The sequence below is a fragment of the Rhopalosiphum padi genome, chromosome 3 (assembly GCF_020882245.1).
Source record: "Rhopalosiphum padi isolate XX-2018 chromosome 3, ASM2088224v1, whole genome shotgun sequence".
NCBI classification, from domain to species: Eukaryota; Metazoa; Arthropoda; class Insecta; order Hemiptera; family Aphididae; genus Rhopalosiphum; species Rhopalosiphum padi.
Genome location: NC_083599.1, coordinates 76,558,556 through 76,572,480, shown reverse-complemented (window position 1 = coordinate 76,572,480; position 13,925 = coordinate 76,558,556). Strand labels below are relative to the sequence as shown.

The following is a 13,925-nucleotide window of genomic DNA, read 5'->3' as shown; positions in this document are numbered from 1 at the left end:
AATTAAAATGCCTTCTTGAAAAGTGTTGTGTGCTATATTATGTAAATATATACATTTTAAATGTATAACAACAACATGCTTATAGGAGTTAGTATACCTATAAGGTATTTAACAATGTTTAAATGATAATGTTTATGTTAATTTGTCGACGAATTCAAGCAATGTGATTTCATGATATTTGTTTATTTTAATTTATTTATCCACAATGACGTTACTTAATATACAATTTTCTTTGTCCATTGTTTCTCAACGTTCTTTTTTCAATGTATGTCAGTATAGTACTATATAGTACCTAAGTAGTTGGTACGTATGCCCAACGCGTGTACAATACAATTGTATCAAGAATCAAGATGCATTTGCTTTATATGTATACATAATATATATATCACGAATCACGATAAAACCAATAAGGCAATAAAGTAAAAACCCTTGAAAATAGGAATGTAAGTTATTATTAAATGTTAATGCCACGCGCAACTCTAAATAAAAGACCAAGAATATACCTATCTCGCATGCCATTCGGTTGTTATGATTTTTAATCTTTAGGTATCTGTCGCACGCAATTCGGATGCGCCGCATATACCACCCTCATCTATTATTATTACAACAAATGGTAAACTTGATAGGTATTGTAATAAAATTATAAACATTATGATCAGTAGACACAAAATACTTATCGGTTATCGCAATATAGGTATAATGCACATGCCACTTAGAAATAATGAATATTCGAATTAACAAATGTAATTTTCTGTTACATAATACATTATAATATTTTATACATCTCGTGTTAATTATACATAAATATTAAATATGATAATATGAATATTATATTATATATTACATATTTACATGCATACATATAGAGTCCTGCCAGTGTATATAATCCTACAGGCTACAGGAAATGAAATTAGACATGGTAGTAGTGGCCTCGTCCTAGTGGACAGTGGAGGCAGTAGATTTTAAATTATTATATTTTTATACTTAGTAATAATTACAGCACGTAGTCGTTATTTTTTTAAATTTACTAATTATTTATTTTTTTATTTTGGCATACATTTAATTTTTGAAAATTATACAAATGTTACGATACATATTTATATTTTATGTATAACAGTATAACATACCTATAGCTATATTCATAACGTGAATAACCTAGGTATACTAATATTATTAAGCTGAAAAGTTTGTATGTTTATACGCGCTAATTTCAGAAGTTACTGGACCGATTTAAATGAAAATTATATTTAATAAATTTCATCTTAGCTCAAAAAAATCGAATAATTTATTGTTAATATTTAGGTTAGAGAAAAAAACAATTAGAACTGTTAAGTTTTGTTATAGATTTTTTTTTTACAAAATAATATAATATTTATTGTTTATTATTAAAATTAACTACAAAATACAATGCCCTGCTTTTGATTGTAGCTTATAAACTCAAAAATTACTCGACTGATTTTGATGAAAGTTTTAGTGATTGTTCTCAGAGGTATCAGAAAAGTGGGTAAGTAGTTAGAACCGCGTTATAAAATATACCACGAACTTCGTCTAGGCGGTTTGCCTATTTTGGTCATATAGTGTTTTATTTTATGTTTGTTCAATTTTTTCCTAGTCGAAGTCAGGTTGTACAGCTAGTGCATTACATGTTTATTATAATACTTTATTTCATATTTGTTAAATAATTGGTTACCTAATTTATCAAAACAAAATAATTAAAAACCCACTTATTTACTTCCCTAGGTTTCCAGTTTCTTATTATAATTAATAATTGTAATATATTGACATGGATACATAATATATATATACGGTATTATTGTAATAAATTTATAGATATTTTTATAGCTTAATTAATGTAACGTTATAGTCTCTAAAAGCTTATAAAGTTAGCTGGTATTTGAGTATTTGATTAATGACTACGATTTAACTTACTCATATTTGTTATTAATGTAAAATATTAATAATTTAAAATATTGCTTCAGTTTCCTACCATACCACTGAAAAGTGAAAATGATAGGTAATATTGTATTACCAGTTAAGTACCGAATACAGTATACAGTTACTAATATTAGCAATTACTATTGTCTATTATCAGTCATCAAGCATCGCTCATCACTGTAAAGTGTAATTATTCAATCTTGTCAGCTTGTAATTGATATCGGTAATGCCTACATTGAATATACTATGTATTTTTGTATTCCAATGGAATAATTCTACGATTCAACTGCGCTCCAGTATGTAGATATCTCTGTAAGCTAAACTTATACCTACTATAAATTATTATTAATAAAATATTGTATACATGTATACATACAAAGTACAAATTGTCATCTTGTTGGTATTCAGTATTTACAATAGTTACATATTAATATATTTTTTTAAATTCGCAATTATTTAAACGGTTATATCATAGAAATGATTTATAAAAAGCCCATTACATTTTCGTATTTCGTTACTTGGAAACAATTCCCAGAAAATTATTTAACATGTTACTTTAGTTACACCATTACTCAACACTTCTGTCTTTGGTCTGGAGACATTTAGGTAATTTAAGATATATATATGTACATATATATATATATGTTTCCCAATTCGTTCAATTTCATATTTATTAAATATTATTATAAACTATTATATAATGACATTTTTATAATTTTCTATACACAGAGATAAATCTCTTTACTATACTGTACAAACTTCAACTTAGCTTTTATTAGGTATCCGGCCAAAATAGCGAAAATAAAAACAATGAATTTTAAAAAAGAGCGAAAATATATAGTGAAAATATACGATTAGGCATTTAGTTAGGTTTTTTTTTAAATTTTTAAAAAAACAATTAGGTTATTGATAAATTATATGCTACACCATTTACAAAGTTATTATTATTATTAGTATTATAATTTGTAATTAACGAATGAAGTCTTTTAGCACAGTCCTTGTACTTTTTTTCTGTGTTTGTTCTCCAGCATTATACTGTTCTCGTTTCAATTCTTCTAAATTTTGAATTTTTTTTATTCCGTCAATAAATGTCCAAATAGTAGGATGGTTTCCTCTTAAAGAATATACAAGCTACACATTGACGCACTGCTGAACTACAAGGTATATTACTTGTCTTAGCTCAAATATAATACGATTAACAATCTTATCTTGGTTTATTTCCAATATTAAAATAGTTATAATAGTAACTAAGGTAGCACATTGATGATAACCCGATACGTCCGTGGGTATTGGGTATAATATATTAATTGCGCCAGAAATTACAGGTAAAAATAAGTTTTATTAAGTTATAGTTATATAGTTATATATGTTTTATAGTATTTGAAAAAGAAATTATAGAAATCTACACTTTCGCTTTTATGCAATAATTGCTTATTTTAAAATTCGTTATTTTTATTTTCGCTATTATCAATTCGCGATTTTTACATTCGCGGTTAATTGTTTCGCTATTTTTGGCCTAAACTCCTTTTATTAATGGATTAAATCTTGAACACAATATTTATAATTGTTATACATTTATAATGAATAACTATTAGTGTTTAGTAAAGTCGATGATTTTAAAAATTAAAATAATATTTATTAAAATGAGTTCTAACTTATTTGTATACCTACAGTTAAATATTTGTTTTATGTAGGTATTATATTACATTTATATTTTATAAATAAAAATATTTTAAATGTATAGAATTTAAAAGTGGCATAATGTATTTTAATACTTATAATCTATACAATGAAAACCATATCAATTAAGCTTAATTTAGAGTAAATATAAATTCATATTAATTTAAAGCCTTAATAAGGCTTAAAGGATAAATACTGAAAATAAGGAAACCCATTATAATATTCAGTAGATAGATAAATAGATAATTCAATATAATTTAAATCAAATTAGACTCTAGTTGATAAGCTATAGTTAACACTATAATATAATACTACAACTATTGATACCTACCTAGGTAATAAAAGTTAATATGAAGAAAAAGGTCATCAAAATGGTCCGTCGTGGTATGGTACAATTATAAAAATCTGAGTTCAATAAACAATGTGAACAGGTGTTTATGAAAAAGTGATATTACTGGAAAGTTCATAGTTCAGATAATAGTTTTTTTAGTAATTTATCTTGCGCGGCTAATTCCATCATGAGTTTCCGATGATTTTCCAAATCGATTTGTCTTTGTTTTTCCTAAACAGAAAAATAATTTATTATCAATATCAATTAAATCAAATAAAAATTGTATGTAAAATTATATTAAGAATATTTTTATTTAATGAAGTAAAAACTGAAAATTTTAAAATCTGAATTAATTGAGTACCTAGATTTTTGGCATCCCACTCACAAAAAAATTGTGTAAAATAGAAAGACATCAAACAGAGAATACGTTCATAACATGTCTGATTTTATAAAATGAAACTAAATTTTTTTTCCATAAGTTCAATATTATGTTAGTAACACAAGTTAAAAAATATTGGTAATCTGTATAGTGTATTATACTATATATTGGTAATAGATATAATTAAATGTATAAATAATGTATAATATGTTAATATTAAACACTTACGATTAATTCTTTATTATCCTTAATTTGGTCGTTAAGGTCTTTTTTAAATTGCCATTTGTATTTTTTTTGAATTTCCCACTGTAGTTTTTCCTCTTTTAAATAGTCATTGTATTCTTTTTTCGCCTGATTAAACATTTCACGTTTCAATACTTTTTGTTCTTCTAAAAGGGCCTTACGTGCTTTTAATTGATCCATTAAAACATTATTACCCTCCTATGAAAATATAATAATATTGTAACGCCTACACATCGCACATGTACTTTAAATAAACTTACCTTCATACGCTTTCGTCGTGCTTCATCACTTTGACGTTCGACAGATAGTTTAAGCTCTTCAATTTCATTTATTTGTTTCATAATTGTTTTTGATATTTCATCATTTTGCCTTTTGCGTTCTTCTTTAATAATTGCTTGATGTTCTTTAAATAATTCGTTTTCACGTCTTATTTGAAGCTATAATATTTCAAAAATGTATTAATTTGTGTTATAAAAACTGATACCTAAATTGTTGTATACCTTTGCCTCCATTTCGCTTGTTGAATCATCCTTTAAATTTTGTCTCATCGTGAGCTTAAAAGTTTCATCAAACATTGTTCTCGCTTCGTTCATTTTCTTAAACAAAATCGCTCTTTCTTTGGTGAATAATGCTATTTCATTTTTTGTCTGCAATTGTTTTCTTTTACGTTCCAATTTTTCTATAATAAAATTAATATATGATTCGTAAATTCGGATCATAAAATGTCCTGTTTTTATTTTAGTTATTATCTAGATATTGATGATAAATTTAATATTCCTAAATAGGTATGAATTTATTTTTATTCACACATTTACTGAAAATAATTGAACTAAAATACAGTGTTGTAATGTATCTTAAGTATAGGTAAGTATGCTTTTTTGTATCTTTTATCGTTGCTTATTTTATTTAAAAAAAAATGAATTTATACCTGTATTTTAAATAAAAAATTATTGTGTTTCTTAATTGAAATACCTATCTAAGATACTTTTTAATATTAATCTATTACAATATTAGTTAGATGAATAATATTTTATTAAAACTATATTTTTATTTTATTTTGTTAAACTATAACTAAGTTTATAACTTTTATTATTTATTAATTATATTTGAATTATTATTTTTGATAGACAATAATTGTAATGTAAGTATAAAATTATATTTGAAGTCTGGCATAAAAATGATTCTATTTTATTTTACCGATATAGGTATTATTTGTTTTACTTTAATTTACTAACTATATTTTTAATACAATTAACTTTTATAGAGAAAATAATCTATTTTTTAATATATTTTAGAGTGTCTATATTTCAATATTTTTTTTCGGCATTACTAAAATTGCTAAAATGCTTAATTAATACTAACTGAAGATAATACTTTATGATAATGATTATTAAGAAGTAGCTATGTTTTACTCACCAAATTCTTCTTCTTCGTCCAACTTTTTATTTAATTTCTTAATTTCACTGCATTCAATCGCTTTTAACACTTTTTGTTGTTCTAGTATTTTTTCTTTTTGTTGAACTTGCTCATATAATTCCTTTCGAAACTGTAGTTTTTTCTCTAAAAGTTTACGCTTTTCCTCTTCTTTTTCTAGATTCTAAATAAAATAATACATTTTATACTGCTGCAGTACCACATGGGTGTTAGAAAAGTCATGTAAAATGTTTGTTTAGTTTTTAAGGACGATTTAGAGTGGAGTAAAGGTCGCAGGCAGTGGAAGGTGGAATTTCGAATTGAGAGCTTTATGCTAGTTTTTAAGTGGAGACCCTAAGTAAGACTTTAGCAAGCATTAGACCTAAATATTTAGTTTTCGTAGAAGATGGAATTTATATTTATAAATTATAGAAAAAGGTCGGGGATGTTCTAAATAGCGCAAGGTGAAAAGTAATTTGAGAGGATTTAGATGGATTTTCCAGTTGGGAAACTCGGCGTTCAGCACAGATAGGGCGTTTTGGATTTTTAGGGCTGCTTAGATAGGATCTTTGTCGATAGGTTAGAAACGAATTTTAAATTTGTATTTAACTAGGTTCCAATATTTTTTAAAACTATTATTGGTCGTTAATTTATGATAAATAGTTAACTATAGAATTATAGAAATAATTATACACCGAATGTACACACCACGTTAGGTAAATTTTTCTGTTTCGTACCAGGCGTACAGACAAAACCTAAACCTATTGTGTATAATATGTACGTAATTTTTTATTATATATTAATAATTATATTGTTTATCGATTTATACTATATATCCATTGCTAAGCCCATTAAGATTCAAATCTTAGATCCTCGGTTCTTACAGTAAACATATTTTGTAATTGTTTTCTATTTTCTTATTTATTTTGTGATAACTTATAATCAAAACTGTCAAAACGCCTTGTGTAACAGTGACATGATTTATTGATGTAGATGAAATCAAAAAAAAAAAATAAATTCCATTAAAAAAATGTTACTTTAGAAATCAAATTTGTGTTTTTTAACGTTAATACGTTATAATATTCTCTTTCAAATAATTAACGTATCTTTATTAGTAATGTCATTAACTGAAATACTTATAAACAACGGTATAATGTGCACATCGTTCATAATGCATACAAAAATCTAAAACCTTCACAACTTCATATGATATTTCCTTAAGTTAGTTACCGTATATGTACTAAATGCAGCATTTCTTAATAAAACATGATATATAGGGAAGGGTTGGACACTTAACTATTTTTGTTTACGCGCCTGTATACTTAGTATACTAAGTATATTGTTCATTTAACTTTGAAAATTGGTCAAATTTAATCTATCTATATAATACGTTTAATATTAGATTTACCTGCTTTTTAAATATTTCTGCATTTTCAATATTAGCCAGTTCTCTCTGCTTAATTTTTTGTTCTTTATTGAATCTATTATTTTCTTCAATAATTTTACGGTTCATACTAGCTATTTCGTTTTTACGTTTAGTTACTGCAGCAAATCTCAATTCTTCAGAATTTTCTCTAAAATAATGATTTAAATATTTAATAGTTTTTAATACATTGTTTTGTTTTTTGTTTTATGCCAACATGAACATTTGTAGACGTTTTTCTTCTACTAATTTACGTTCTTCTTCGTCACTTTTTTCTTTAAGTGCTCTTGCCTTTTCCATTAAATCTTCTTGGACAATTTTCGGATTTTCTGGTTCCTCTTCTATTTTTAATTCTGGCCTAGTTATACAATGTATAAGTAATTATTAATTTATTATTCGGGTTATAAACAGATGTTCATACTTTGGACATGGTTCTTCTTTAAATAAATGTTCGTTAGCTTTCATTCCACATTCCACCATTCTTTTTATTCGATTGTATAGACATTTTTTATCTGTCACGTCAATCATTTCCTTATGCTGAGCTTCTCTAAGTATATTTTTAAAATCGTTTTCACTTTGTATTCTTAACCTTTCTGTACGGAATCGTTCTACATCACGTAGTCGAATTTTATAATCACACCCCGGTTGTTTAGCTAACTAATATTTAAATTAGTTTATAAAATTAATATCATATTTTCAACTAAAAACGTATTGATATACTTACAAACCCGTACGTATACGCTTGAGGTCCTCGAAATGGCGTAGGTATAGAAACACCTACTTTAGACGGTGGAGCGGGTTTCATAGGTTTTCCTCCGTAAATCATTTTAATACAATATTAATACGTTTTTAATTGACAATAATATCTAATATTATGTTATAAATTTCAATTCTGATTTAATACTTATGAGCTACAATACAATTGTTTGTTAGATATATGAACTGTTACCATAGCTAGATAACAAAAAAAAACTCGTGTGATTCGTCACGCAAATACGTACTTTGCCCCGTGCGTTAACTTCAAAACACCCCTTTACTATTGTGGTCTGAGTCAATGAAAGTCTTAAGCTATTATTAATATTACATTCTATCGTTACTGTAAAAATGTATATAATTTATAAAAATACATTTTTATTCATATTTAAAAAATAGTTTAAGACTTCATATTTAATTTATTTGAATTTTAAACTTATTCAAAGCACTAACAGTAATTGTGTCTGCCTTTTATGATATTTTATGTTTTCAGTTTATTTCTTAGCTATACCAACTACCAAATTAATAAATTGTGTAATCAGTCTGATACTTTTTAAAATATTAACATTTAAAAAAAAAAATTAGTATTAATGTTTTTACTTTTATTGATCCGCAGCAAGAAATATTTGCATTTTGCAACTACCTACTTGATTATAATAAATACCTAAAACCGATTAACACTTGATTATAATTTATGTTTATTATTGAATTGTAGAGGCTATATGTTTATTCGTATATATATATATTATATCAAATATCAAATATCATACTTAGTATCTACCTAACCTATTTAATTTAATTCATTTTTAAAATTTATATACCTCGTTTTAAAATTAATTATTTGTGGTATTATGTAGTATGTACTTTTATTTAATATCACAAAAAACGTGTGAAATGTGATGCATTTTAAGTTTATAACACACACACACACACACACACACACACACACACATATATATATATGTCTTATTGTTATAGGAATACTATAAATTGTATTTTAATAATTTATATTGCTAGAAAACTTTGTATTGTTATCTTATACGTTCTTCCTAAAAAATTATCTCATTAATTTATCACAAAATCTAGATTCCTTGTTCCTCAAAAGACAATTGGCGGGTGCAATATTTTTACATGATTTATTAAATATTTAAATGGGAATATTGATTATCCATATTTATTGACACAATTATATATTCGCGTTTGTCCATATTTTTTGAAAAAAATTGGTATTGAATCATATTCCCCTCGTTCTTTAAACATAGCTAATAAAATGTTCTCTTCGATAGCATTTTTTCATCAAGTCGCGACAGTCGTTGTTCATTGTTTTGTTTATTTTAAGAAATAGTGATTTATAATTTGAATATTACGTATTTATCATATATTATGTTTTATTATTAAAAAAAAATCTATCATAATTTCAGTTATTCAATTAAATATTAACATTTAATTATATAATTTATATTATAAAGAACCTTGGTCCGTTTAACTGTTTATAAATAAAAAAAAATAAACAAATAACTTCAGATGAAATTAGATCATTTAAAACCAAATAAGTAATTTTTTTGTTAAGTGAAAAATTTTTGAGAACACTACGTAGTACACACCTTATGAGGGAAATATGATGAAAATATATTAGTGATAACAAACATATTATTATAATGGCGCTTAGAGTGCATCGTTAAAGGGAACTGCTTCATCATAATCATCAATATTATAAAGTGTGAGTATATTCCCTACCATAAGATCCTAATTAAAGATTCATAGAAATAGTTAGTGAACTTAAGAGTATGAAACATATGAGAGCTTCAAGAGGTCATATGAAAATGGGTTATTGTTAAATGTATAAATAATGAAGGGAGTAGGGATTAGGTACGACCATATTGGAGTATTAGCAATATTGACAGACGGTTTATCAGAACTAGAAAAAACAAGATCAACAAAATATCACAAACACTTGATTTAGCTGATAAAAATTGAACCATTAGAAGAAATTGACTAGGTGGAAGAAATGAAGTGGAAATCATTTTTCGGTTTTTTACATAAATATGCAATAACCATTTTTTATTTTGATTTGGAACCACTATTAATATATGTTTAATGATTATTTAAATATAAAATAATTATTAATTTATATTTATATTAATTTGCCTATACCAAACCCCTTAAAGCAGATGATTTTCGTTTAATTTGATGAGTGGATATAAGTTGCCAACGTACAGAACTTTAAATTGTAAGTTAATAGTTACCAAATCATGATAAATTTAAATCTAAAAGTTTAATAAGGGAAAAAATAAGTTTATAACTTAATTACTCGCTTAATAGATAATATCAAATAATAATAATAATTTTTTTTTTAAATTACAAGTTGGGTGATTGTGATCATGATTTTGCAATTTTAATTTTTTTTTAAACAATTCATATAATACTATTCCAACGTATTCCATGGTATAGTAATTTAGGTAATTATAATATGTTATTCTTTACATGTTCAAATAAAGAAATTTTCCATTAAATTACTTTTAAATAAAACCTCTGTCTATGGTGTAATTAAATATAAACAAATAACTAATATTAAATTTTAAAGGTAAGTATAAATACAAATTATAAATTTCTATAAATATTATATAAACTTAATATAATTTTTTTTTAATTAACTGAAAAAATTTATGTTTAAAATGAATAATTAATAAAGTTATAAATTTTAACGATAGTTTATACTGGAGATAGTACAACATATTATATCTTTTACAAAACACATCGAGAATAACTTTACACCTATATATAAATATAACTATTATATTTTTATCAGACAATATTAAATAATAAAATACATCAATCTTATTGGATATTTAAAATTTAAGAAAATTTATTTTTACTATATTAATATTTAGATAATTAATTTAGAAACAAAATAATTGTTACTTTAACTTCAAATCTAATTTTAATTTTATTATTTCATCTTATATTTTGTGTTCAGAAGATTTTTGTGTCTAAAGTCTTTCAAAAGTTATTTTGAATTTCAATTGACAATATTTTTTTTTGCTTACTCATAATATACAGTAGAATCCGTTTGATTGGGACACATTGGGCGGTGACCTATTTTGCTATTTGTCCCCATTATCCAACTGTCCTGATTAACCGCATATAACTAATAAACTGAAACTATTAAAGTGCATGTACATAATAACTTTATTTATAAAATACATACTTCGTTTAAAAACTATTATTAGTAGTATTATTATATGCTTAATTAATTAATTGATTTATTTATTAAAAATTAATTTATAAACATGTTTAATTCATACTTTGTTAGGCTGTAGAAAACCGTCCATTCTTTTTTGTTATAATTTATTAAAACTTTGCTTATTGACAAAGTCTTCTCAAATGTCTACCGCGAAGTTGATTGGGGTATTTTCATTTCCATTTTGCATAAAATATATATAGTATCAGGCTCAGCTGATCAACGGAGTACGTAGTAGTAAAAAGAAATAATTAACAAAAGTAAAATATGTGACATTTAATTATTATACACGTACCTATACGTACATATACGCATGTACGTATATAAAATATAATAGAGCCATAAAGATTAGATAATTACAGTCTCGATAAGAAAGTAGGTAAGTATAGGTCGGAATATCTAGAAACTCTTATCTTTGTCCCTTATAACCAATATTGTGTGTCCCCCAATAAACGGAATTAAATTACATAAAACAAATACATTCGTTCGGGACTATGCCTGTAATTTGTCCCTATTAAGCGTTTGTCCCCTTTATGCGCGCGGTGTACTAGTTATTAAGCGGATCCTAGTGATCCTACTGTATTCCAATTGATTAACGTAAATACAATAAATAGTTTTTATATTTTTAATTTTTTCAGCATCTTGGTTATACATTATATAGCTAAAAAAAAAAAATAAGAATCCATAAAAGAGCAAAACACGTAGGTAGTTTTTGTCTACAACTGTTGTATCTAACTATATAAACGAAGATACGATTTCTAAATTTATGAGTAATAACAAATAACACTCACGGAAGGAAAATATTATTGACCATGCGGTTCATAGTGTCGGAATTCAAGACGAGGTGTGAACTATGAAGTGGATTATTGGATTAGTTGAACTGTTGAAGTACTCATTAAAAGACCAAATATTTTTCCAGTTAAACTCACATCTTGCTAACCTGAGTATTAATCGGTTAGTCTGGTAGGGCACGATTCGGAGATATATATAGAGGAGTGGTGAATAGGTACGTATTTATATTGATTTTTACTTATGTTTTATTGCCGTTATAATTTATTATTAAAAAGGTCAAAGCAATATATTATATTATATATTACACGTTGTTACAATTATACAATTATAAACACTTATAACAATGAAATATTATTATTTCAAGTATATGGCTTTATAATTTATATATAATATAGTAATAAATGTAAGACAAAAATAATTTAACATATAAATATGTAATATTTATCACCTAATGGCTAATACTATAATATTTGTACTGAAAGTTGTTAAAATGATGCAAAGAGTTTAAAAAATTAGTTTTATGTTGGTGCACTCACAGAATAATAAATAACTCTAAACATAAAACACTTCTCAAATAAAATGACGCCAGTAACAAATATTTTTGATGCGTAAATGTTTTTATCGGAATTTTCGTAAAGCACTTGCTAATTATTTTTAATTTAATTGAAAATTAATTAAAATATTTTAATTTCGCATAAAATATTTTGAAATGACGTTAATTTCTATAAGTACATACTTATATCTACTATTATACAAAATCAATAATAATTAATAACCTCTCTAAATATATGATTCACAATAATAATAACAACACCTACGTATTAAATTTATTATTACGTTAAATATTTAAAATGTATTACAAATATACATATAATAAAAAAAAAGAATGGTTATTTTTTGCTAAAAATTATTTCTACTTTCTAACCTATTCTAACCTCCATACTATAAAAATATAAGTGTTTTATAAGTAAGTTAGTAAGTATATTGTGATAAGTTAATAATACTATTTTTTACGTCTATTTTCTTATATACTTACTAGAAAATTCTTCTACTCAATGCTGCAGGTATACCCGATTTTCATTAATTATTTATTAATTATCTTCACATCGCTGTATGTACTATGCATCTATAGCTACTGTCTATATACAAAATTACCCGTATACTCCAGTTTACATGTTTACCCTACTTACTGATTACCTCTAAATATAAATTAATACATAATTATATGATCGCATAATAGTCATCTTAAAAAAAAATAGTAAAAGTAAAAATGTTTTAAATGAACGAGTACATACTCATATAAAATTCATTTTTTAAAACTCATTAAATAGGTAAAACAAAAGAAAATTTCATAAATTGTTTATGATAAAGATTTAAAATGTTTTTTCTATTATATAGAGTTTATTGTTGATGGTACCTCCTACATTGTAATATTAATAATTAATGGTATCACTTTGACGTATAAGTCAAACAATTAAGTACCTATTCAGAGACGGATTTACACAATCGCCGGGCCTATAGACAACTTTTATTTTGACAGTCTTAGTCATATTGTCTAGTCATCTATTAGTCATGAGTAACTTTTAATTAGTTTGTTGTTTTTTTTAAGTAGGTAACAAAAATATTTTAGTCAAACATCTATGAACCGACTAGTGCCTAAAAAATCGTTTACGTACCTAAATCGTTCTATAATATATAACTACTAAAAACGACTACAAAAATACGAAATGATAAT

At 24.9% G+C, this 13,925-nt stretch overlaps 1 protein-coding gene across 2 annotated transcripts; it reads right to left on the bottom strand.

Annotated features, from left to right (window-relative positions):
* Nucleotides 1-3,846: 3,846 nt before the first annotated feature.
* Nucleotides 3,847-12,475, bottom strand: LOC132927021 (golgin subfamily A member 6-like protein 24). 2 transcript variants are annotated; one of them, XM_060991475.1, is made up of 11 exons: nucleotides 11,463-12,475; nucleotides 11,205-11,319; nucleotides 8,129-8,217; nucleotides 7,826-8,061; nucleotides 7,622-7,762; nucleotides 7,390-7,555; nucleotides 5,985-6,165; nucleotides 5,069-5,247; nucleotides 4,829-5,005; nucleotides 4,554-4,766; nucleotides 3,847-4,177 (listed from the first exon to the last, which is right to left on the bottom strand). In XM_060991475.1, the coding sequence occupies exons 2-11, from the start codon at nucleotides 11,206-11,208 to the stop codon at nucleotides 4,079-4,081; spliced, it is 1,485 nt and encodes a 494-aa protein (XP_060847458.1). In that variant the 5' UTR covers nucleotides 11,209-11,319; nucleotides 11,463-12,475; the 3' UTR covers nucleotides 3,847-4,078. The 2 variants fall into 2 exon arrangements, with proteins under 2 accessions (XP_060847458.1, XP_060847457.1); XM_060991474.1 differs by lacking the exons at nucleotides 11,205-11,319; nucleotides 11,463-12,475 and having other exon boundaries at nucleotides 8,129-8,764.
* Between the last annotated feature and the right edge of the window lie 1,450 nt (nucleotides 12,476-13,925).

Coding starts and splice junctions, on each gene's coding strand:
- LOC132927021 (XM_060991474.1), bottom strand. CDS start 8,230: ATGATTTACGGAGGAAAACCTATGAAACCCGCTCCACCGTCTAAAGTA. Junction 7,556..7,621: donor AAACGTCTACAAATGTTCAT/GTTGGCATAAAA, acceptor TCATTATTTTAG/AGAAAATTCTGAAGAATTGA. Junction 4,767..4,828: donor CACGACGAAAGCGTATGAAG/GTAAGTTTATTT, acceptor ATATTTTCATAG/GAGGGTAATAATGTTTTAAT.